The 22,099-nt window shown below is 45.9% G+C and overlaps 1 protein-coding gene across 3 annotated transcripts in view; it reads right to left on the reverse strand.

Annotated features, from left to right (window-relative positions):
* The window catches only part of CYTH1 (cytohesin 1), a 91,204-nt gene that overhangs the window by 32,626 nt on the left and 36,479 nt on the right, over positions 1 to 22,099 (reverse strand). For 2 of the 3 annotated variants that reach the window (XM_032176469.2, XM_032176471.2), the window contains exons 2-3: positions 3,431 to 3,513; positions 1,990 to 2,054 (exon numbers count right to left, since the gene is read on the reverse strand). In XM_032176469.2, the coding sequence (XP_032032360.1) occupies positions 1,990 to 2,054; positions 3,431 to 3,513 (148 nt within the window). Of the gene's footprint in view, positions 1 to 1,989; positions 2,055 to 3,430; positions 3,514 to 16,721; positions 17,080 to 22,099 lie in introns of those variants that run through there. The other variant, XM_058428449.1, reaches the window with a different exon arrangement.

Raw genomic sequence — 22,099 nt, forward strand, 5'->3', positions numbered from 1 at the left:
ACACATCTTGAGTGTACAGTTCAATTTGTTTTGATGAGTGCATATACCCTTGAAGCACCACTCAGATTAATATAGAATATTCCTGTCATCCCTGTAAGTTCCCTATGGCCCTTCCTAGTCAACCCCACCCCACCCTAGCAACCACCTCGGAGGCAGCCACTGTTAATGATTTCTGCTAGCACAGCTTACTTTATGTGTTCTAGACGCTCATGCATGGAAGCACACGATGCCCACAGTTTCTTTCACTCATCACAATGTTTGTGAGATTCATCTGTGCTGCTGCAAGCTAGCAGTTCATTCCTTCACACTGCTGAGTAATAGTCTATTACCTCGACCTGTTTATCCAGTCACCTGCTGGCAGCCATTCAGGGTATTTCCAGCTTTTGGTTATTTTATATAAGAATGCTATAGATATTCTTGTACAAGTCTTTGTATGGACATGTTTTCATTTCTCTTAAGTAACTAGGAGTTGAATTGCTGATGAAACTGCCAAACTTTCCCAAATGGTTATACCATTTTATTCTCACTAGCACTTGCCAACGTGAGGTACCATCAGTCTTTTTAATTCTAGCCATCCTAGGGGATGTGAAGTACTGTTTCACGGTAGTTTTAAATTACGTCCCCTACAACTAATGATGTTAAGCATTTTTCATGTGTCTACTATACATACAGTTTCTTTTGTAAAGTGTCCAAGTTTTTTGCCCATTTTTTTATTTGGGCTGCCTTTCTATCACATATTCTAGATACAAGTCCTTGTTCAGATATATTTGTTGCAAATATTTATTTCTAATCTGTTGCCTGTTCATTTCTTTTAATAGTTTTATCTTTTATAAAAGCGGAAGTTTTAAATTTTTATGAACTCCAACGTATCCGTTTCATTTAGGCCACGAGTGTTTAAAATGGAAAGAGGGAAAACTAATCCAAAATACCAAATGGACAATACAGAGCCTGGCCGTGGTGAGCTGGCCGCCTTCTATGGAGGACTCAGCCTCACTACACCCTGAAGGCACTGCCCACAGGAGTCTAAAACAACAAATCCAACAGTCCTATGAAGCCAGACAGGAAGACTTAGGCTTAGAAAAATACAGACACGTAGTGAATTGGAAACAGCTCATTTATCCCATTAAGCAGTCAGAAAACGGTCTGGGAACCCCATTCAAAACTAAACTAAGTCACTAACATTTCATGTAAATAAAAGAAAAAAAAGGCAAAGAGTCCTTGTCCTTTTATACTATCATTGCATTTCTACATTTTTTCCCTTAAGCATTAGGATGGTGCAAATAAGCTCACGATTATCCTCAGACATGACTGGGCACTCCAGCCCTTTGAAATTGTATCAGCAGCATTCATGAAGCTTCTCCTTTACACAAAGGAAAAACAGAAACTTTAAAATGCACACACATAGTGGATAACAGAGGGGAGTAATTCACATAAAAATTTATAGCAGTTTAAGGCTTTCTGGGACCTTTGAAGTTCTCCAGTTCAATCTTTTTTTTTTTTTTTTGAGACGGAGTCTCGCTCTGTCACCAGGCTGGAGTGCAGTGGCGCGATCTCAGCGCAGTGCAACCTCCACCTCCTGGGTTCAAGCAATTCTCCTGCCTCAGCCTCCCGAGTAGCTGGGACTACAGGTGTGCACCACCACGCCCATCTAATTTTTGTATTTTTAGTAGAGACAGGGTTTCACCAGGTTGGCCAGGATGGTCTCGATCTCTTGACCTCGTGATCCACCCGCCTCGGCCTCCCAAAGTGCTGGGATTACAGCCGTGAGCCACCGCACCCAGCCTTTTAAACAATGGAAGAAGCTCCTATGTTCAGGAGGCTTTGCGGTGAAGGATGGAAGGCAAAAATTATGGGTGTATATGTGCTTGCTAGAACTAGAAAGACACAAAGCTGACTTTTTCCTTCAATATGCCACGTAAGCATAATTAAGGCCTGGGTGCTTTAAGAAATTACAACCACAAAAGTCACCTGGCGGCAGGGCAGACTCACCTTTCCTCTGTGGATCCCAGGTTTTCAATTTCATTAGCTACTTCTGCTATCTCATCCTTCAGCCTCTATTAAACAGACAGTCCAGAGTCAGCAGGAAAGGCAGATGCAGATCAAATTAAAACTTCTAACATCTCACATAACTCCCTCCAACCAAAAACAAAATAAAATAAAGCAAAATGAAACAAAATACGACAAAAATGCAAAAAAGTAAATTAGGAAAATTCATCTGTTTCAGAAATATTTATTGAGTGTCTACCAAATAGTAAGCATTCCAGAAAATACCAAGGTAGAAAAGGATACAGCCTCTGACCTCAAAGAGTTTATGGTCTAGCAAAGTTTATAAGCATATATGCTATGTGAAAAACAAAAACTGGCTGCCTCATCACAATCTTTCAGAACAAGTCTGCAGCTTACTAAACCCAAGTGTGCCAGAAAATTCAGAGGACAAAGTCTCCTACCCAAAGCCCAGGCTGCAGAGCCTGCAGTAGCTGTGCCAGGGCAACACTGCCACCAAGAGGCTGGCAAATGGAATGTCTGATCAAATCGACTGTGCATCCACACCCACCCTCCTCATTCCAGCACACCGTTGGTCAGAATGGATGGGCTCTCACGGGGAAGCCGGGCTTAAGTGGAGAGCTGCTCAGCTTTCTCACCATCTACCAGTGAAGCAGGAATCAAAGGATCAGGGAGAACTATCAAAATATACTTAAATCAACTCCGGAGCAAGTCAAGTCTTTCCTCATTTTGCTACTTTGGGCAACAGGATTTCCTCCTAACCCCACTCCTAATGTTTTACGAAGAATTCTAAAAGAATAACATTTGCTGCCTTAGGGCGAAAATAATCCAACTATTGGCTTCTAGACTTATTTCCTACAAGCTTGATAGTTACTTGGAAAAATTGTAAAATTGCTATCACTAAGTACATCTACAGGGACCAGAAATTATGCTGTCTTTTATGCTAAGTCCTTCCAACTGTGTAGCAGGTGTTTTCATGATCTGACAGATGAAGAAACTGAAGTTCAAGGAACCGGAACTCTCTTGTCTCAAATCATTCAGCCAGTTGAGCGGCAGAGCCAGGGCCAGGGCGTGGGCCGAGCTTCGCCTGAAACCCACGTTCTCATTGCCTCTCCTCATCCACTCTGCTCCGCAAGGGCAAACACAGCAGAGAGGACTACTCAGGAGACAGGAGTCCTGCAGGGTATCTCCAGCTCCAACAACCGACCAACTGGGTGAACCTGGACAAGCCACTCAACCTCTCTGAGATTCCATCTCCTCAACTGTAGAGGAAAGGTGATTATCAACACCTACGCTTTGTGCAGAGCTGTAGTGAGGGCAGGTCAAAAGTGTCTTGAGGAGACACTCTGCAAAGGACACCCTTTTATACAAATGGAACTGTCACTGTGGTTCTTACGGTGGTGAAACCACCATGCCACTCTCCTACCTGAATGTCAGCCAGCAGCTCCTGTTTTCTCCGTCGGATGTTCTCCAGTTCTTGACGCTCCTCTGCTGTCAGGTCACTGGGAACTACAAAAATGGAGGGCAATGTTACAAGAAAGCTTTTATCTCGCCAAAAATCAAGGAAGATCCAGAGGGCACAAAAGGAGAAAGACATCAAGAAAGAAACTAGAAGTCAGTTTCAGAAATGACTGAGTGATAAGAATTTCTTATCAGATTTTCTAAAGAAAGGAAGGCCCTTAAATCACACAGAAGAGCTCTGAGGAAGGAACTCTTAGAAGGAAAAACAGGAGAGAAGAGATTACTGAAGGTTAAATTAGGTTGGCTATGAATGAAAAAGGATGAATATTAGCTGAGTGCCTGGCCATTTTCATCCCTTCCAGCTGGGAGACTTCAGGCTGACATTTAATTAATCTCTCTAGGCCTCACCTCCCTCATGGTCAAAAACAGAGCCTCCAAGATGGAAAGATGTCCATAACCCCCTGAGGTGGGAAAGGGAGGCAAGAAGCAAAGCAACATGTACGAACAATTGTGTGCCATCTCTGGGAGGGGTTTGGAGAAAGAGACTATGTATGCACTGAGAAATAAAAAAAGTCTAGAATATACACCTAAAATAGTGCTTAACTCTGGGAACTGGGATTATGGGACTTTCTCTTTCTGCTTCATACCTTTCTTCATTGTTTCGATGTTTTACAATGTGCTCTTATCATCAGAACAAAGTTACTTAATTCCCAGATCACAGCTCTCACCACAAAATACTTCTGCAGTCCTCCAATGGCTCAATCTCCCCCACCTACACAAACAGGAGATTTGGACAGACACCCTCTAAAATGACCCTTCAAGCATGCTATGGGAAGCCGTGTGGGCAAAGGAGAAGAACAAGCATTAGAATCAAACAAACCAGGTTCAAATCCTAGCTCCAATCTACCAAATATCAAATTAGGTCACTTCAGACAAGTTATGTAACCTATTTGGGTCACATTTCATCATCAATGAAGTGGCCCCACCATCACCCACTTGATAAGGCTGCTGTGAGGATGATGTAGAGTAATTAAAGTGCCTCAAACCCTGCCTGGTGCTGAGCAGGAGCTCAGAAGTGTTGGCTCTTGTTCCCTCTGTGGCACAGCAAAGGGCACCCACACTCTCAAGGGTAGGGGTGGTTTGAGGATCCTTCTATCCTTCAGTGGGTGCCTATGTGAGCCTGAGTGCACTGTACAATATGGCGGCCAGGAGCGCCACGTGACACTAACCACTTGAAATGTGACCACCCAGTTTGAGATGTGCTGTAGGTATAAAATACACACCGAGGCCGGGCGCAGTGGCTCACTCCTGTAATCCCAGCACTTTGAGAGGCCGGGGCGGGCAGATCACGAGGTAAGGAGACCGAGACCATCCTGGCTAACATGGTGAAACCCCGTCTCTACTAAAAATACAAAAAATTAGCCAGGTGTGGTGGCAGGTGCCTGTAGTCCCAGCTACTCGGGAGGCTGAGGCAGGAGAATGGTGTAAACCCAGGAGGTGGAGGTTGCAGTGAGCCGAGATCACGCCATTGCCCTCCAGCCTGGGAGACAGTACAAGACTCCATCTCAAAAAATAAATAAATAAATAAAATAAATAAATAAATAAATAAATACATACATACATACATACACACACACACCAGACTTTCTACAAAAACAAAGGAAAATGACTTTTTAATAATATTTCATATTGACTGCACATTGATATAACTTAATGAAATGTATATTCTAATTGATCTCAAAGGAACTAGCATGAAATAAAAGTGCATCTATGGCTCATATTATATTTCTAGACAGCATAGAGTTGGAATAACATCTCTGCTTGAGAGCACACTTAGGATACACATACTTTCCTTCTGCCCATGGCATTAAAACTTAATCTACTACACTCAGAGAGCAGTTACTTTCCCCAAATATTTCATAAAAATCACAACAAGGGGGTAGAAACAATAGACTACAGTGAAGCTTACAGAGTGGGTTAATTAGGTACGTTAGAAAAGTCGACTTTTCCTTTTTTTTTTTTTAACCTAGTTTTTCCCCATCCTTCTCTAAAAAAGTGTTTTTTAAACATCTCAAAATCCAAAATAAGAAAAGCATTTTAGTCCAGGCCTGGTAGCTCACGCCTGTAATCCCAGCACTTTGGGAGGCCAAAGTGGGCAGACTGCTTGAGCCCACTGGGACCAACCTGGGCAACATGGTGAAACCCTGTCTTTACTAAAAAACAAAATACAAAAATTAGCTGGGCATGGTGGCACATGCCTGTAGTTCCAGCTACTCGGGGGGCTGCCGTAGAAGGATTGCTTGAGCCTGGAGTGTGGAGGTTGCAGTGAGCCAAGATCGCACCACTGCACTCCAGCTTGGGCAACAGAGCCAGACAAGAAAGAAAGAAGGAAAGAAGGAAAGAAGGGAGGAAGGAAGGGAGGGAAAGAGGGAGGGAGGGAGGGAGGAAGGAGACAGAGAGAGAGAGAGAAAGAGAAAGAGAAAAAAAAAGAAATGCATTTTACATCATGACCCAATCTCCACCATACATAAAAGTATCAAGAATAATACCTCACCATGTCTGTTATTTCACTGTGAACTTTCTTAACAGTGGTTTAGTCCAATAAACTGATTTTATGGTTGCACGTGGTGGCTCACACCTGTAATCTCAGCACTTTGGGAGGCCTAGGTGAGTAGATTACCTGAGGTCAGGAGTTCGAGATCAGCCTGGCCAACATGGTGAAACTCTGTCTCTACCAAAAATACAAAAAAAATTAGCCAGGCATGGTGGCAGGTGCCTGTAATCCCAGCTACTCGGGAGGCTGAGGCAGAAGAATCGCTTGAAGCTGGGAGGTGAAGGTTGCAGTGAGCTGAGATTGTGCCATTGCACTCCAGCCTAGGCAACAAGAGCACAGCTCTGTCTCAAAAATGATGATAATAATAATAATAATAAAATAATCATTTCGTAATCAATTAGGTAATTGTATAATTACCTAATATACTGAGTCCTGTGGTTTGAAAAACACTCTTCCTTTAGAGGCTGGAAGAGACAGCCACTCTAAAGATCTCAACAGACCAACTAAATCCAACCCAGGTCACCTTCACAAGAGTGGGCCTTAAACTGCATCCCTGAGAACTCAAGGGTGACCACTCAGGTGTGTGTATTGGAGGATGGAGCCTTAAGTAAGTTCACCTACACACCTGCTCTCCAGTCCCATTCCTGTGTCAAGACCCAGGTCGCCAGCTCAGCAATCCATCAGCATTATGTGGATTCTAACCCTGCACCCCCCGCCAAACCCACCACCCCAAACGTTTCTTCCCAGGCTGAACAGTTCTCCCAACATTAAAAAAAAAAAAAAAATATTAAAATGGCTGCTTCAGGAAAAAGTTAGAAAAATAAGTGAGCTCTGGTTAAAGCAAAAGCCGTTTTGAAAAACAACTTCAACTCTACGGATATGCACACCATTCTAGAGAAACGCATGCTTAAAGCAGTTCATTCCAATTTTTCTATGCTTCACAGACCAGAAAAATTTCTAGTCCAAGTAGAAGACCCCTTTAAGAAATTAATTTCCTCAGGTTCTAGAAGATACATATTCATTCCAATATAACATGGTTTTGAAATTAAGGCAACATTCATTTTTTAAAAACAGCTGCTCTGCAAGAGGCTCAATAATTGAGATTTGATTTTGAAGCTACAGAGCTGGCTTAATCAGATCATCAATGTATCTCTACCCAACAGAAGCAAGACTAAATCCAAGGTCCATATGAGGCTGATGAAAAACAGAACAATCGTATAAAAGAAATTCCTATCTCAAGACTGCTATATACCCTGAGAAGCCAACTTTTATCATTCTAAACTGCAAACTCTAAATCGTTGCTTTCTTTTCAGAATCTGAGCACGCAACCATTCTGGGTTTAATATTCACACATGACAATTTTTCTGGAAGGACACAATCCAGCTTCTGTAATATAACTTCAAAATGCCCTTCTAGTCCTCTACCTTCCAAGATACTATTTTTAAAATAGTAAAGGAATAGGCTAGGCGCGGTGGCCCACGCCTGTAATCCTAGCACTTTGGGAGGCTGAGAAGGGTGGATCACGTGAGGTCAGGAGTTCAAGACCAGCTTGACCAACAAGGTGAAACCCTGTCTCTACTAAAAATACAAAAATTAGCTGGGCATGGTGGTGCGCACCTGTAATCCCAGCTACTTGGGAGGCTGAGGCAGGAGAATCACTTGAACCCCGGAGGCGGAGGTTGCAGTAAGCCAAGATGGCAACATTGCACTCCAGCCTGGGCAACAGAGCAGGACTCCATCTCAAAAAAATTTAAAAATTTTAAAAAAATAGTAAAGGAATAAAAAAATCCATAAACCTACAATATCAAAGAGTACACAGAGAAGGGCCATCAGAAGAGATTTCAACAAATTTCCAGAACAGAGAAAGGAAAGAAACAGTGCTAAGTGCTAATATCTTCTAGAATAAAAACTCCACAAAGGCAGGGACACTGTATGCCTTGTACACTGTTGTGTTTGTGGCACCCAGCACAGGGTCTAGCACACTAAGGATTACATACACACACACACACACACACACACACACACACACACACACACACACACACACACACACACACACACACACACACACACACACACACACACACACGAACGGAGCCAACTTTCTCATGAGCAGACAAGCGTGGAGCTGGTGTCCAGGGTAAAGCCTCCATACGTGGACAGCGGAGACCTGAGAGGACCCTATCCCCAAGCAGGCTCTGCTCCACTCACCCTGAAGCCAAGCCTCCCCGCCCACAAGGCCTAGCCGTGCACAGAGCTTCCGCTTAACACATCTACTGCTTCACTCTTACACTTACAGAGATAACCACACCTATGCCAGGAGTGAGAAAGGACAAGACAGGGAACAGAAAACTCACCCTAGAGCAAACAGAGATAATTAGGGGGAAAAAAGAAAGAAAGAAAAAAACCTTTAAAAGAACAGAAAACTCTGGAAAAGGGACAATTACAGAAAAAGAATACAACCTTGCAAATTAAACATACTTTTGTCCCCCACATCAAAAAACTCAACAAAGGATTAAAAGCTAAAGTTGGGGCATTCTTGTAGAAAAAAGAGGTTTGAAAATATAAGCAAACCTGGAAATATAAGCAAAAAAATCAACTCGGTTGAATAAAGATATTTTTAAATCCCACAGAGAAATACTCATAGGAAAAATTCAGAAGTTCCAGGAATAAAGATGATCCTAAAACCTCCACAGGGGTTAAGGAGAGTGATTAATCAGACCACCCACGAGGGAAGATCTCGCTGGTGTCAGTATAAGAGCCCGCACACTAAAGATAGTGCAGTGGAGCTTTCAAAATTCTAAATGAAAATTATCTGAACCCCGAATTCTCAGTCAAGTAGGAGGGTAAAACAGACTCATTTCAGACACATAAGGATCAGAAAGTTTGTCTCCTGTACACCCCTTCTGAAGAAGCTACTTCAGGAGCAAGATGTGGATCAAGGAACGGGACTGACTCAGGAGCCTGAGGACAGCAAGCGCCATCAACTCTGATGGACAACTGCCATCAGACCGGGTCACAGCAGGAAGCCAAAGGGCTGCCAGAGGAATGCCATCACAAACAATGAAATCAGACTCGAAACCAGAGAACGAAGGAGAAAGCAGCTGAGAAACACGTGTGATATCAACAGGCATCATTCGGTTTCCTCTCAAGAGAATAAAATGGACTGGGAAACAGGAAAAACTCAACTACAGGAAATCACAGAAGAAATGAAACATGCCCCCGAGTGGTGTCCTCTGGGCCATCAGGGGCGCTAGGAACAGCTCCCTTTGAGTGGGCACCTGGCTCTACGGTGAGTGGTATCTACATTCCTGTCATGGTGCTGGTCGCTGGCAGTTAACTTGCAGAATCACCCTATAGACAAAGCATGAAAGACCAACCCAGGCTGGAGAAGCAAAGCTATCTGTTACCGAGGTGAGGGAAGAGCTGACCACAGTGAGGGAAGCAAAGTGGAGAGGGTAGCAGGGTCCCAAATGGTCCCCACAGCTTCCTCCTACAACACTGGAGACCACAGGCATGGACAAGGATCATGAACAAGAAACCCACGCTGTAAACATGCCAAAGGTAAAAATCCAGGAACTGAAAATTGTCATCAACTACCAAAAATGGACAGTGAGAGAAGAAAGGAAGAGAATGGTGTGAGCTGCATCCTCATCCATCACAGGTGGAAGGCAGGAGATAATCTTTGATTTTGACAAAATAATCACCAATTTAAGAACTTGGCAGCACCCACTGAAGACCTAAAAGCAGAAAAAAGTGAATTAATAGTGGCTGCTTTGGGGAGTGGGTCTGGGAATAGAGAAACAGGACATATAAGCCCCTGAATACTTGCTTTAAAATACATAGACATATGTACTACGACAATTTGAAAACAAAAGACTAAAAATGTACAACTATGGTCACTAGAAAAGATAGCCCTTCTGTGTCCTTGGAGTCAGACAGAAAACGCTTCTGGCCAATTTGTAGCTAGAATAAATAAGACATTTATCTACATTTATTTTGATCCAATCTCCTGACATTTGCCACATTGACTGCTAAATTACTTCTCCATTCCATACTTACTAACTTTAAATCATAATGCTGCTTCCCTTCTGGCTCAACAAATCATTCAAGAACTTTATTTTAAGAAGCTGAACTACACCTCATTTTTCCAGTGGAATTCTATTCTGAGATGAGGCAAAATCTAACATTTTAATAAGTGTTTTCCTCTGCATAAACTTAACAATGCAACATCAAAAGACAGAAAAAACATCCAAAGACAAAATGCTTAATTTCATGTAGCAGCATAAAGAATCAACACTATCGCTGGAGAGCTGAGGTGTGATTGATTCCTACAATCTTGGCTAGTGTCTTCAGGATGCTGCGAAGGCCACAGCTGGAACAAGAAAGGTGGTGGTCAGAAATACCCATGTCTACCTCATACCCCAGGAGTTTCTGGGAAAGCACCGTCCACACCCTGGGAAACCTGTCTATTCATGCCACTTCTCTCCTGTGTAGCCATTAGGGTTAAACTGCAAAAGAACGGCTCAGATGGGCCAGATGGCAGCACAACAAACAGCTCCTCCCTCCCCCACTGCCACGTGCTGCAGCCACGCTTATGTGCCAGGGAGGCAGTGTGCCAGGGAGGCGGCTGAACCCCTTGCTCTTTAAAAGAATGGCCACTGGGGAGGGCAGCAGGTTGTCCCTGCCAGCAGCCTGAGCACAATGGAGACAAACCAGAGGGGGAGCTGCCCTGACACACCACCTGCTCGCTCGCCCTCCTCGCCCATTGCCAGAGGGGCACCCAGAATCCATGCCCACAAAGGTTAATCCGCAAGGTGTCCGGCTGGCAGTCAGGGGGACGGTCCAGCATCAGCCCCATCACCATTTCTTTCCAGGGTTACAATTTAATGAAGGGGATTAAAGTGACAAAAACAACAAGGCGCTATTGTGCTTGGCTGTGAATAGGAAAGCCACACAAGGGAAGCTTTCATTTATTTATTTATTTAAATGTTGCTTTGCAGATTTTAACAGTCGGCAGAAACCCAGAGCTGAAATGGGTTCCAGCCAGTGGCATACAAAGGAGGACTGTCTTAAAGGGACAGAGCCCTCTTTCCAAGCCAGAGGACGATACATGAGCACATGGCGGGCTCTAGTCTAAAATCCTGCAACCCGCGCTCCACTGGCCACAGGCAGATGCCCGGGGATACGCCATGAAGTTCCACGGAAAACGCAGCTCTCTGACAGCAGGTTCTGCTTGGCAGACACATAGCAGCTGCCAGGACCACACTGTCCTAAATCCCCGTAGGTACCGTCAAATGAATGTGTCCAAGGCATGCTTTAGGACCGAGATGTCTCTTTGAGGTCATCCAGTTAGCACCAGACTCCTCTGCCTAGCTTTAAAATACATCACTTGCCTTATTTTTTTCCACCATAATGATTAACCGGCATCTTTCTTATAGTCTCTGCCCTTCAATGGATAAAAAGGTCCATATTTAAACCAACAACGCAGGGAAACATTTTATAAAGTAATCAAGGAGTGAGCCCTCATTTGCGGAGAAGGTAAACATACAAAAAGTAACTACCTTAGTCAGAGTTGTTCCCAGGCCAAGGAGGTCATTGCCATTTCCCTTTCATCCCCTCCAGCTGGCCTGCTGCCAACGGGTGCCCGCCTGCTAATCACGGCCACACCCCTTTACAGACCTGGAAGTTTCATAAACACTGAATACACACACACACACACACACACACACACACACACACACACACACACGCTTCTTCTCTCTTAACCTTAAGCTCTGCCTAAAACAGCAGTGGTAGTAGTGAAATAAAGCACCCAGCTTTTCTACAGCCTCTACAGCAACTGCCACCTGCTCAGAGGAGAACAACTGGCTATTTACAAACCAGGCTTTGGGTTCAAAAGCGTGCATCTGGGAAACCATCTTGTTCCTCCAACCTCCAAAGATACAGTGATCACGGGGTGAGGGCTAAGAAACTCCAAATGTCCTTAGCACTGGTTCCAGTATTCAGCACTTACTCGCCACATACCTGTGTCAATCCTACTAGTTAGACCCCCAACAAACCAGCGTGTCCACCTCCCTCTGCACTACCCTATGGGTGTAAGTCACTTTGTCTCCCAGAAAATCCCAGTGACTTATAATTTGAAAAACTTCAAAATACTGGAAAGAACTCACGCTTTGGAGACATACCAATGTTCAACAAACTGCTAATCTCTCTGGGCCTCAGTTTTGTCCAGCTGTAAAATGGCACTGCAGTTAGCATTGTTGTGAGGAATGCGTGATGGAAAAGATAAAACTGCGAGCACAAACAGGTGCCCAACAAATGCCAAATGTTTTTCCTTTATCTGCATACCCAATTCATCTTCCTCTTTTGCTTCTTTCTAACAATGTCATCACTGACGCATTCAGCCTGCGTTTACTGCTTGCCTACTAGGTGGAAGGCAGCGGGGGTACAACACTGAAGAGACAGATCTGATTCCTTCCGGCAGGAGCAGCAGTCCCTGGAAGCATCCACTGAGAAGGTGATGACTTCAGGTGTGCGTGTCAACGAGGGATCATGCACAAGGCTGTATGAATCCACAGCATGGGTGCCTCACCCAACTTTTGGGACGGATCTGGGGACTGCCACTCTACAGGGAGTGATCTTGAGTCCTAAGCCTAGCTTGGGGCCACACTCACCATCTGGATGACCCGGGGCAAGTTACTTCCCCTATCTGTGCCTCAAAGCAAACAGTTAAGCTAAGAGGTTACTTCCAGAGCAGGGTACTGTTTAAAATGACTACAGCTTTTATATCACATGGGGAACATACAAATAACCCATAGTAATACAGAATCTGGTAAGTTAAAAACTATAGGATAAGAAGGCAGTGCTGTGAGGCATGGCTAACAACTGCAGGTAAGGCAGCAAACAAGAAGAAAAAAACACTTGAGGAGTGAAAGATAAAGTTCTTGCAGATCATTACTACAAATGGAGAATGGGTTGCTACAGGGGAACTTTTTCCCTCACTGAGAAAAGTAATTTTCAACTTTCACAAAACTCCATGCTGACATTACAAATATGTGGGGTCAGATCTTTAAGGCAGGGATAAGAATGCAACCAAAATCCAGTGTATCTTTCAGGTAAAATGTAACAGAAGAGAGATGTAAAGCAAACAGTTGTAATGATACCAGGATTTTACTGGAAGCCTGAAATTTCGAGACAGTCCTCAGGATAACTGTTAGGATTAGAGGATGAAGAAAGATGGATGTAGCAAAGGGGTGTGACTAGAGCGGGAAGCCCAGGTGACACTTTCTGCCAATAATACACTGAAGGGTTCACACCTTCACACAGTCTATCTACTTTGGGAAACCAATTAAGTTTCCCACTCACTGAGTCAGAAACACAGTAATACTTTTCAAACTTAGTACCTTAAAAAGGAAGGAAATTCTGATGTATGCTCAACATGGATGAACCTGGAGGACATTAAGCCAGTCACAAAAGGGCAAATACTGAAGGATTCCACTGTTAAGAGGCCCCTGGAGTAGTCAAACTACCATAGAGACAGACTGTGGGATGGATGCTGCCAGGGGCTGGAGAGAGGGGGAGTGGGAGAGTGAAAGTTTAATGGCGGGTTTCAGTTTTGCAAGATGAAAAAGTTCTAGAGACTGGATTGCACAATAATATGAACGTATGAATGTACTACTGAACTTAACAGGCTGAAGATGGTTACATTTTTTGTTATATGTATTTTACCACCATTAAAAATAAAGACCTGGCATGGTGGCTCATGCCTATAATACCCCCAGCACTTTGATTTGTTTTTTTGTTTGTTTGTTTTTGAGATGGAGTCTTGCTCTGTCGCCCAGGCTGGAGTGCACGGCCACAACCTCAGCTCACTGCAACCTCCGCCTCCTGGGTTCATGCAATTCTCCTGCCTCAGCCTCCCCAGTGGCTAGGACTACAGGCGCCTGCCACCACGTCCAGCTAATTTTTGTATTTTTAGTAGAGACGGGGTTTCATTATGTTGGCCAGGCTGGTCTCGAACACCTGACCTCAGGTGAGCAGCCTGCTTCAGCCTCCCAAAGTGCTGGAGAATTACAGGCGTGAGCCATTGCACCCAGCCATCCCCAGCACTTTCAGAGGCTGAGGGAGGGAGATGGCTTGAGCTCAGGAGTTTGAGACCAGCCTGGGTGACATGGCAAAACCTCATCTCTACAAAAAATACAAAAGTTAGCCACGTGTGGTGGCACGCACTTGTAGTCCCAGCTACTTAGGAGGCTGAGGTGCGAGGATCGCATAAGCCCTGGAATGTGGAGGTTGCAGTGAGCCCAGATTACACCATTGCACCCAGCCTGGGTGACAGAGTAAGATCCTCTCTTAAAAAAATAAAAATATAAAATAAACAAAAATTTCACAGCAATATTCTAACTTCTCTGTCTGCTTACCTTAGTCCCTTTCCCAAGAAACTATGATTTGACTTTTGCGTAGTGCATTTTAGAGTAAGTATCTCACCACCAATTTGCAGCCTAAGACATTTCTTAAAAGAATTTACGGCTGGGTGTGGTGGCTCATGCCTTGTAATCCCAGCACTTTGGGAGGCTGAGGCAGGTGGATCACCTGAGGTCAGGAGTTCAAGACCAGCCTGGCCAATGTGGTGAAACCCTGTCTCTACTAAAAATACAAAAATTAGCCAGGCGTGGTGGCATGCAGCTGTAGTCCCAGCTACTTGGGAGGCTGGGGCAAGAAAACCGCTTGAATTTGGGAGGCAGAGGTTGCAGTGAGCCGAGATCGCACCATTGCACTCCAGCTCAGGCGACAGAGCAAGAGTCTGTCTCAAAAAATAAAAATAAAAATAAAAATAAAAAAATTTACACACACTACCCAGGACCAAAAAGAGTTAAATTAGCAGGCAGCTAGCAGAAATGGTATTCAACATAGAGGCAGAGGTGCCTTCCAGCAAATTGCCAATATGAATATTTAGACTATTCTAATTTAAATTTCTTCCATGTAAAAACTACCCAGTTTCCCCACTAACAGTAAATCTATTAAAGACTTTTATTACTACTACATTTTCAGGGAAGACTTCTGTCCTCTTCTCAGTCTTGGAGCCATCTCACCTGAGAGCTCCTCACGTTCACAGGAGATGCTGCCCGGGCTTTCACTCACTACTTTGTGACCTGGAGCAAACAATGACCCCTTCCAGCCTCAGTTTCCTCACTTATGTAATGAGGATGTCACCCAGCCCTTCTCAACTATCTTATAAAAGGAAGGTATTGGTTGGGCGCAGTGGCTCACGCCTGTAATCCCAGCACTTTGGGAGGCCGAGGCTGGTGGATCACTTGAGGTAAGGAGTTCGAGACCAGCCTGACCGACATGGTGAAACCCCATCTCTATCAAAAAAATACAAAATTAGCTGGGCGTGGTAGCAGGTATCTGTAATCCCAGCTACTTGGGAGACTGAGGCAGGAGAATCGCTTGAACCTGGGAGGCGGAGGTTGCAGCGAGCCGAGATTGCAACATTGCACTCCAGCCTGGGCAACAAGAGCAAAACTCCATCTCAAAAAACAAAAAAGTAAGGTATCAAAAAATTTAATTTCATAAATCCTAGAACTCAAAGACTTAGCTTGCATTTCAAGGTAGTAACAGAACCTAAGTGACAAAATTTTATCCTATGAATTTGGTTTAGAAAAATAAAGTTAACATCCGCTTTCAATAAAAGCTAAAAACTAGAAAACAACCATTTTAAGAACCTTAACCTTTTCTAAAAGCTCACAGTGACAACACCTGATATAGCTGATATAGCTGGGGTTTCCCAGCAGCTTCTTTCTGGTACTCCACTGCTGTTTCGAAAGGATCCCAGGGACTGGACGCAGAGCTCCACAAGGAAGAACCATTTTCTAGCCCTAGCCTCCTTGAGCCAGGCGGCCTGCTCCTTCACTCCCAGGGAAAGCCTGGAGTTCCCTCTTCCTCCAAACAAGCCAAATCAGCTTGCTTGCCCCTCCTCCCAAGGAGGCAGGCTCCTGTCCCCTGGGTGAAGCTGCCACTCCCCGTGCCTGCCAGCTGCAACCACTGTCAGCTTGCACAGCTGGGCCACCACACCCTTTCCGTGTCCAAAAGAGAGGCTTGGTGGCTTGGAAGTCAATTCTCTCTCACTTTACCCTCAGTGGCTAAAATCTATTTGTTTGCTAGCCCTTTGTAATGCTCTGGATTTTTCTGTACATTGAAATATTCTCCCTCAGTCTGACAGCTGGAAAGGACCCCTAGCATTAAATGCGATGTACAATTCCAACTCCTTTTCTATGTGTATTGATGGAAAGAGGACTACTCGTGCCCAGGAAAGGTTCCCAAGTCCTTGCTGAGTAAAACAGAAACTCCACGGGTGGCGGGCCTAGAGGGGAGATCACCCTGAATCTGTCCCTCTGCTTTCTGCCCCCCTATTTCAAACCTCACGGAAGCTGGACCAAGGAAATTGACTACTGGCGTGTTCCTAAGTCTCAGGCTTAGAAGAAACTACACTGAATGCCTGGATACCTATCCAAAGGTGTAGTGGAAAAACTGTCAGAGGAGAGCACAGAATGCAGACCCAAAGGACAGACATGCAGAGAGACAACCACGCACACATCAGCTCCTACTGCTGGCTGCTGGGTGGGAGAGGCAGGCAGGCAGCAACGCATAATGGGAAATCTGCTGACAGGGCTCCACACGCCATCCACCAGCCTCTTACCCACGGTGAGTCCCCTCTCCTGCGGCCCCAGTGTCCTGGCCAGCCCTGGGCAGCAACATCAAAGCCTCGGCAGGTCACAGCTCTCCACGTCAGAGGCCATGGTGGCTCCGTGCAGCAACCCCACAGTCCCAGGCTGCCGGGAGCTCCCACAGCTGTAGGTGCAGGGAGAGCCAGAGCAAGGACAGCATGTGTGCGCCAGCACAGCAGGGGTAAAGAAGAAGGTGTCCCGAGAAAACAAAAGCTGAGAGCACCGGCCCTGCAGGTGGAAACTCGCTGGGCCTGGTGGGGAAGGCTGGCGCAGAGCGCAGAGATGGACGCGCAGAGCTGCAGCCCTAGCAGACGCTCCGAGTGTGTGCTGCTCCGCTCCTCCAGGCTCATTTCCATGAATGCAGTCACAGCCAGCCCCTCCTACTATCCCCCATTCCCGGCCTCCCGGGGGGGAGGGGAGGCACCACCAGCATTTGCGCACAGGCTGCACTTGCTTTCCTCTCTCCCTCAGAAGCAAAAGCCTGATGCCTGCTTTCACTGCAAGAATGCCAACCTTACTCCAGATGCCCTCTCCTTACTGCATGGATAAACAAGAGACTGGATCTAGGGGGTGGATGCTCTGTCACCCCGAAGGCACAAGCCTAGTCCTTCCCACTGCCCCGCATCAGGTCAGCAGGCAAAGTGGCACTGACCAGACTGCTCCAACACCGTCCTGGAGGGGCTTCAGGAGGAGTATCCTTTGCTCCCTTCCTCCAGGGATCCCATGCCCTCCACTTCCACGAGGGACACTCCAGCCTTTTTACCAAGAAGGACTCGCCTCCTACTCAGTACACTCGCAGCCACCAATGGTTCTTTCTTCACCAGAGGCTGCGGCATTGCCTTTGAGGACACTTGCCTATTATCAGGTTGGAATGTTAGGCAAGTGAACCTTGGGGATGATAATACAAGATGGCTGGTAACAAGAAATATGGCTACAGCCTGAGGATAGCAGCTCTCAAACCTCAGAGGGCACGAGAATCACCAAGGGCACTTGTTAAACATGCAGATTTGGGACCCCGGTCCCAAAAGCATGAACTCCAGAGACCCAGGCCCCTAAGTGATACAGAATACAGGGTTACTGCAGACCACACACAGCTTTTGACTAAGAAGGGAGGAGATATTTTTTAAACAATTCTAAAATAACCAAGGAGAGAAAGTAAAAGGGAAATCACTGTGCTAGAGCACGGTTCTTCAGTCTGGGCATTACTGGCACAGGGAGCAGGTCACTCTTTGTGGTGGGGGCTTCCCTGTACATTGCAGGGTGCTTAGCTGCGTCCCTGGCCTCTACCCACTAGGTGCCAGCAGCACCCCCATCCCGATTCCCCACAATCAGGTTTGACAACCAAAAATGTCTCCAGGCATTGTTGAATGTCCCCTGCGGGGCAAAACTGCCCTGGTTAAGAACCATTGCTCTAGATAAACAATGGAAGAGGGGGTGGGAATCCTAAAAACACTCCCATACCCTCCCTCCTTTCCAGTCTCCTGCCATTAGGAAATCAGTCATGGAAGGCACCCGCCCCTCTGCAAGCCCTGCCTCCACTGCCATGCCATGGGGGTTGGGCTGGCTGGGGAATGCAAACAGACGTTCTCATCACCAGGCAGTGCCACCAGGCCTGACCCAAATACCCTGGCTCTGCGTTGCATCCTGTCTTTCAAGAAACAGCCATAGCGTGAACAATTTTCTTTTAGTGTCGAGAGTAGTACTCATTTAAAACAATCATACTAAGTCCATGAAAAACAAATTCTAAAATTCTACATTCTACAAAATGTATATTGAGAGTCCCAGTGCAACACGTCCCTGGGCCCCTGTCTTCTTCCTTCTCACTGTCTAGTAAGCCATCCCACCTCTCCTCCCAGTCCAAGAAGATTCCACTTTCCCTGGATCCACCGGAGTACTCAGTTACGTCTTGTTCAGAAGCTCATCCTCGCCATCCGTCGAGTCTTACCTCCTACAGGGAGAACTCAGATTCCTCCAGCCATGCTCCCTGCTCAGTTTACACATATTAACCATCACCTGATGACCTTCTTTATCACTTGGTAAATAACCAGGTGATAAATTACGTGATAAAAACAAACTCAGAGAAGACAGCCTGGACTATCCACGCTGGTTATCTACCACCATGTTTCCCAGGGATTTCACTTGAAATTAAGCTCTTGCTTTTCAGTAATATCTTGTACCGTAAATATTCTCATAGCACTTTTCATAGTCCTAAGGGCTGTCTTATTTTGAGGTGACATCACTGATTTTTACACAAATACACATATACACATACACACTCTCTTTAGGGATTGAAAGAGCCCAGCAGGTGAGTACTGACCCGTGACTCTCTACAGAAGACTCAGTCATCATGTGCAAGGCTCACTATGGCTCTCCCTTTAACATGGCCAGCTTCCACTACGCCGACAGAGTGGATCACAGCCGGGGTTTACCTGCGGTGTGTGAACCTAGGCAAAGGCTTTAGCTTGACCCAGGCCAGAGACTGCAGGTGGCAAAAACCTGCACTTTCAGTTAATTCTAGGCACAGACAACATGAGAAAAGGATGTCAGCGGACAAAGAAGTTACAAAAAAAGCTGCAACCAAGAAGTCTGCAGTGGGGCCCTCCTCATATCTGAACAAAACAGATGCCACAATATATACCGCACAATCAAGCTTATGAAACCACAGCCATCAGAGAGAATCACAGGAAACGACTGGCCACAGAATAGGAATCTCAGGACCAACAGAGAAAATGAACGTTTTAAAAAATAATTTCTCAGACTCATAACTCAAGTCTTTTTTTTTTTTTTTTTTTTGAGATGGAGTCTTGCTCTGTCACCCTGGCTGGAGTGCAGTGGCGCCATCTCGGCTCACTGCAAGCTCTGCCTCACAGGTTCACGCCATTCTCCTGCCTCAGCCTCCCCAGCAGCTGGGACTAGAGGCGCCCGCCACCACGCCTGGCTAATTTTTTTGTATTTTTAGTAGAGACGGGGTTTCACCGTTAGCCAGGATGGTCTCGATCTCCTGACCCTGTGATCTGCCCGCCTCGGCCTCCCAAAGTGCTAGGATTACAGGCATGAGCCACCGCACCCAGCTTCAACAATGTTTTAAAAAGTTCACTGCATGGAAACGAGGCCCCCTGTCAGTTACTGTGGAAGACACAATGCTGAAAAGTCATGGTTTCGGCCCTCCAAGAGCTCATGTGTTACTATTCCTTTTAAAGAAAAAAGAAACAGGCAGCCCGTAAATGCCAAATAAATGCTGTCTGCAAGGTGCTATGTGGAGTGGGGGTCAGAGAAGAGCAGGGCCCAGGTTAGTTCAAGATGGCTCCACGTGAGAGCCTGGGAGAGGGCAGTCCAGGCAGAGGTGGAAAGGACAGCACAAGGCACAGAGTCTGGAAGGCAAGCTCCAGGCAGACTGTGGTGCCTTTGAATTTGACACCGAGACAGGTGGATTCTATTCTGTTGTTGAGTTGGGCGAGAGATAAAGAAGCTCTTCTGGAAGAGCAAGAAGCGGCAGCCAGGCGCCATGAGATAGAAAAAGGACTGGAAGCTTTGCGTAGTCTTCACTGCACCGCGGTCTGCACTTCCATTCAGAAGTGGTAGCAAAGAAATAAGTGTTTTCTTGCCCTACTCCAGCTCACACCTTCAACTACCATCCTTATCCAGCACTAATTCCCCAAACCGATACTGACTTCCCATCCTCTTTCCAGTTCTCTCTCTCAGGTGCAAGGACAGCTGGAAACAGAAAGTGACCCTCTGACAAGCGGGCAACGGCAATGTGCATCAATCACTTTATTTCTAAAGTGGAAAATGAGGCGCAAGGAATACATTCAAATCTCGCAGTTGCATCAGCATCCCAAACCCACGAATTCACAATGCTGCTCCAAGGTCCTCTCCGCCCATAAGGCGTCCCCAAACCCCAAATCACCTGGGCCACAGGCTCCAAGCACCACAGACATGATAAGCATAAAGCTTTTAGGCGAGTCAGGATTCTCAATCTCCCTCCTTCTGTGTCCCATGAAAACAGAGGCCTGGGATTTTTTTACTTGTTTCTTTAAACTCTATTCCACTCCTTATACTTTAAAATGCCTCATTATTCTTTAGTAAACGCTAGGAGCATAAAATCCTTCTTCAAAGAAGCAAAAACTGGCATCTGTTCCTGCTCTGAGAAGGCCTTGAAGATCTCTTGAAAGGGAAGTCATTTCTACCTTCACCTCAAAACGGAAACAAACTGGCTCCCTGTTCCAGACATCACCCTTACCAGAGTTGCCCCGAGTCCGGGTTTGCAAAAGTTTGGGAGAGGCGTAAGAAGGAGCTGACTAGGGCACCAGCCTTCCAAGTCACGGGCAGGCCCGGGATACTGGCCCCCTGCCTCCACCTACCAGCAGGGCAAGGCTGGAGCAGACACAGCCGACCCAAGCCTCCTGGCCAGTGCATCCTTCCGGTGCCAACTCAGTGTGCTAGGAGGGCGGGCTTCTTCTCTGTCTTGGCTGCTCTCATGAGGCTGCTCTTGGACCATCCCCTATCTCTTGCCCATGCAGAGGGCAGAACTTTAGGAGGCAGAAAGAGGAGACCTGTGGCAGGGGCAGCCAAGGAGAGCAGTGAGGAGGAGCAGAAGGCAGGCCACACTCCGCACCTTTGAGATCCAGGGCAGCACACCCGCTCCAGAACTAGCTGAAGAGGCGCTGACCCGTGAGAGGGCAGTGAATCCCTGATAACATGAAGGACACGTGTCCTATGGCCTCCCTCCACGACAAACAGATGCCCACATCTAGGTGGCATGATATAGTTGGTTTCTCTGGACAAACTCTGTTCTAACCCAAACACTGGTAAATCCTCCCCAAGTCAGGCTGGCTCCTGCAGCAGGGCCAGCCTCTCATCTAGACAGGAAAAAGAAACACGGAAAACAAAGGGGACCTGAGCAAAGGTAGAAGGACCCCAGTAATCAAAGTTCTCGTATATACACCACGATGTTTAAAAACATTATTTACGCCGGATGCAGTGGCTCACTCCTGTAATTCCAGCACTTTGGGGGGCCGAGGTGGGCAGATCACTTGAGGTCAGGAGTTCGAGACCAGCCTGACCAACATGGTGAAACCCCATCTCTACTAAAAATACAAAATTAGCTGGGTGTGGTGGCACATGATCAAGAATCACTTGAACCAGGGAGGCAGAGGTTGCAGTGAGCCAAGACCACGCCATTGCACTCCAGCCTGGGCAACGGGAGCGAAACTCCGTCTCAAAAAAAAAAAAAAAAAAAAAATTATTTACATTACCAACATGATGTTTACAGAAATATAATAAAAAGGATATTAAACTTCACATGGGAAAATATATATATGAGAATATTCAGAAAAATACAAAAGGGAGA

Source organism: Hylobates moloch, unplaced genomic scaffold (assembly GCF_009828535.3).
Source record: "Hylobates moloch isolate HMO894 unplaced genomic scaffold, HMol_V3 SCAFFOLD_15, whole genome shotgun sequence".
Classification (NCBI taxonomy): Eukaryota; Metazoa; Chordata; class Mammalia; order Primates; family Hylobatidae; genus Hylobates; species Hylobates moloch.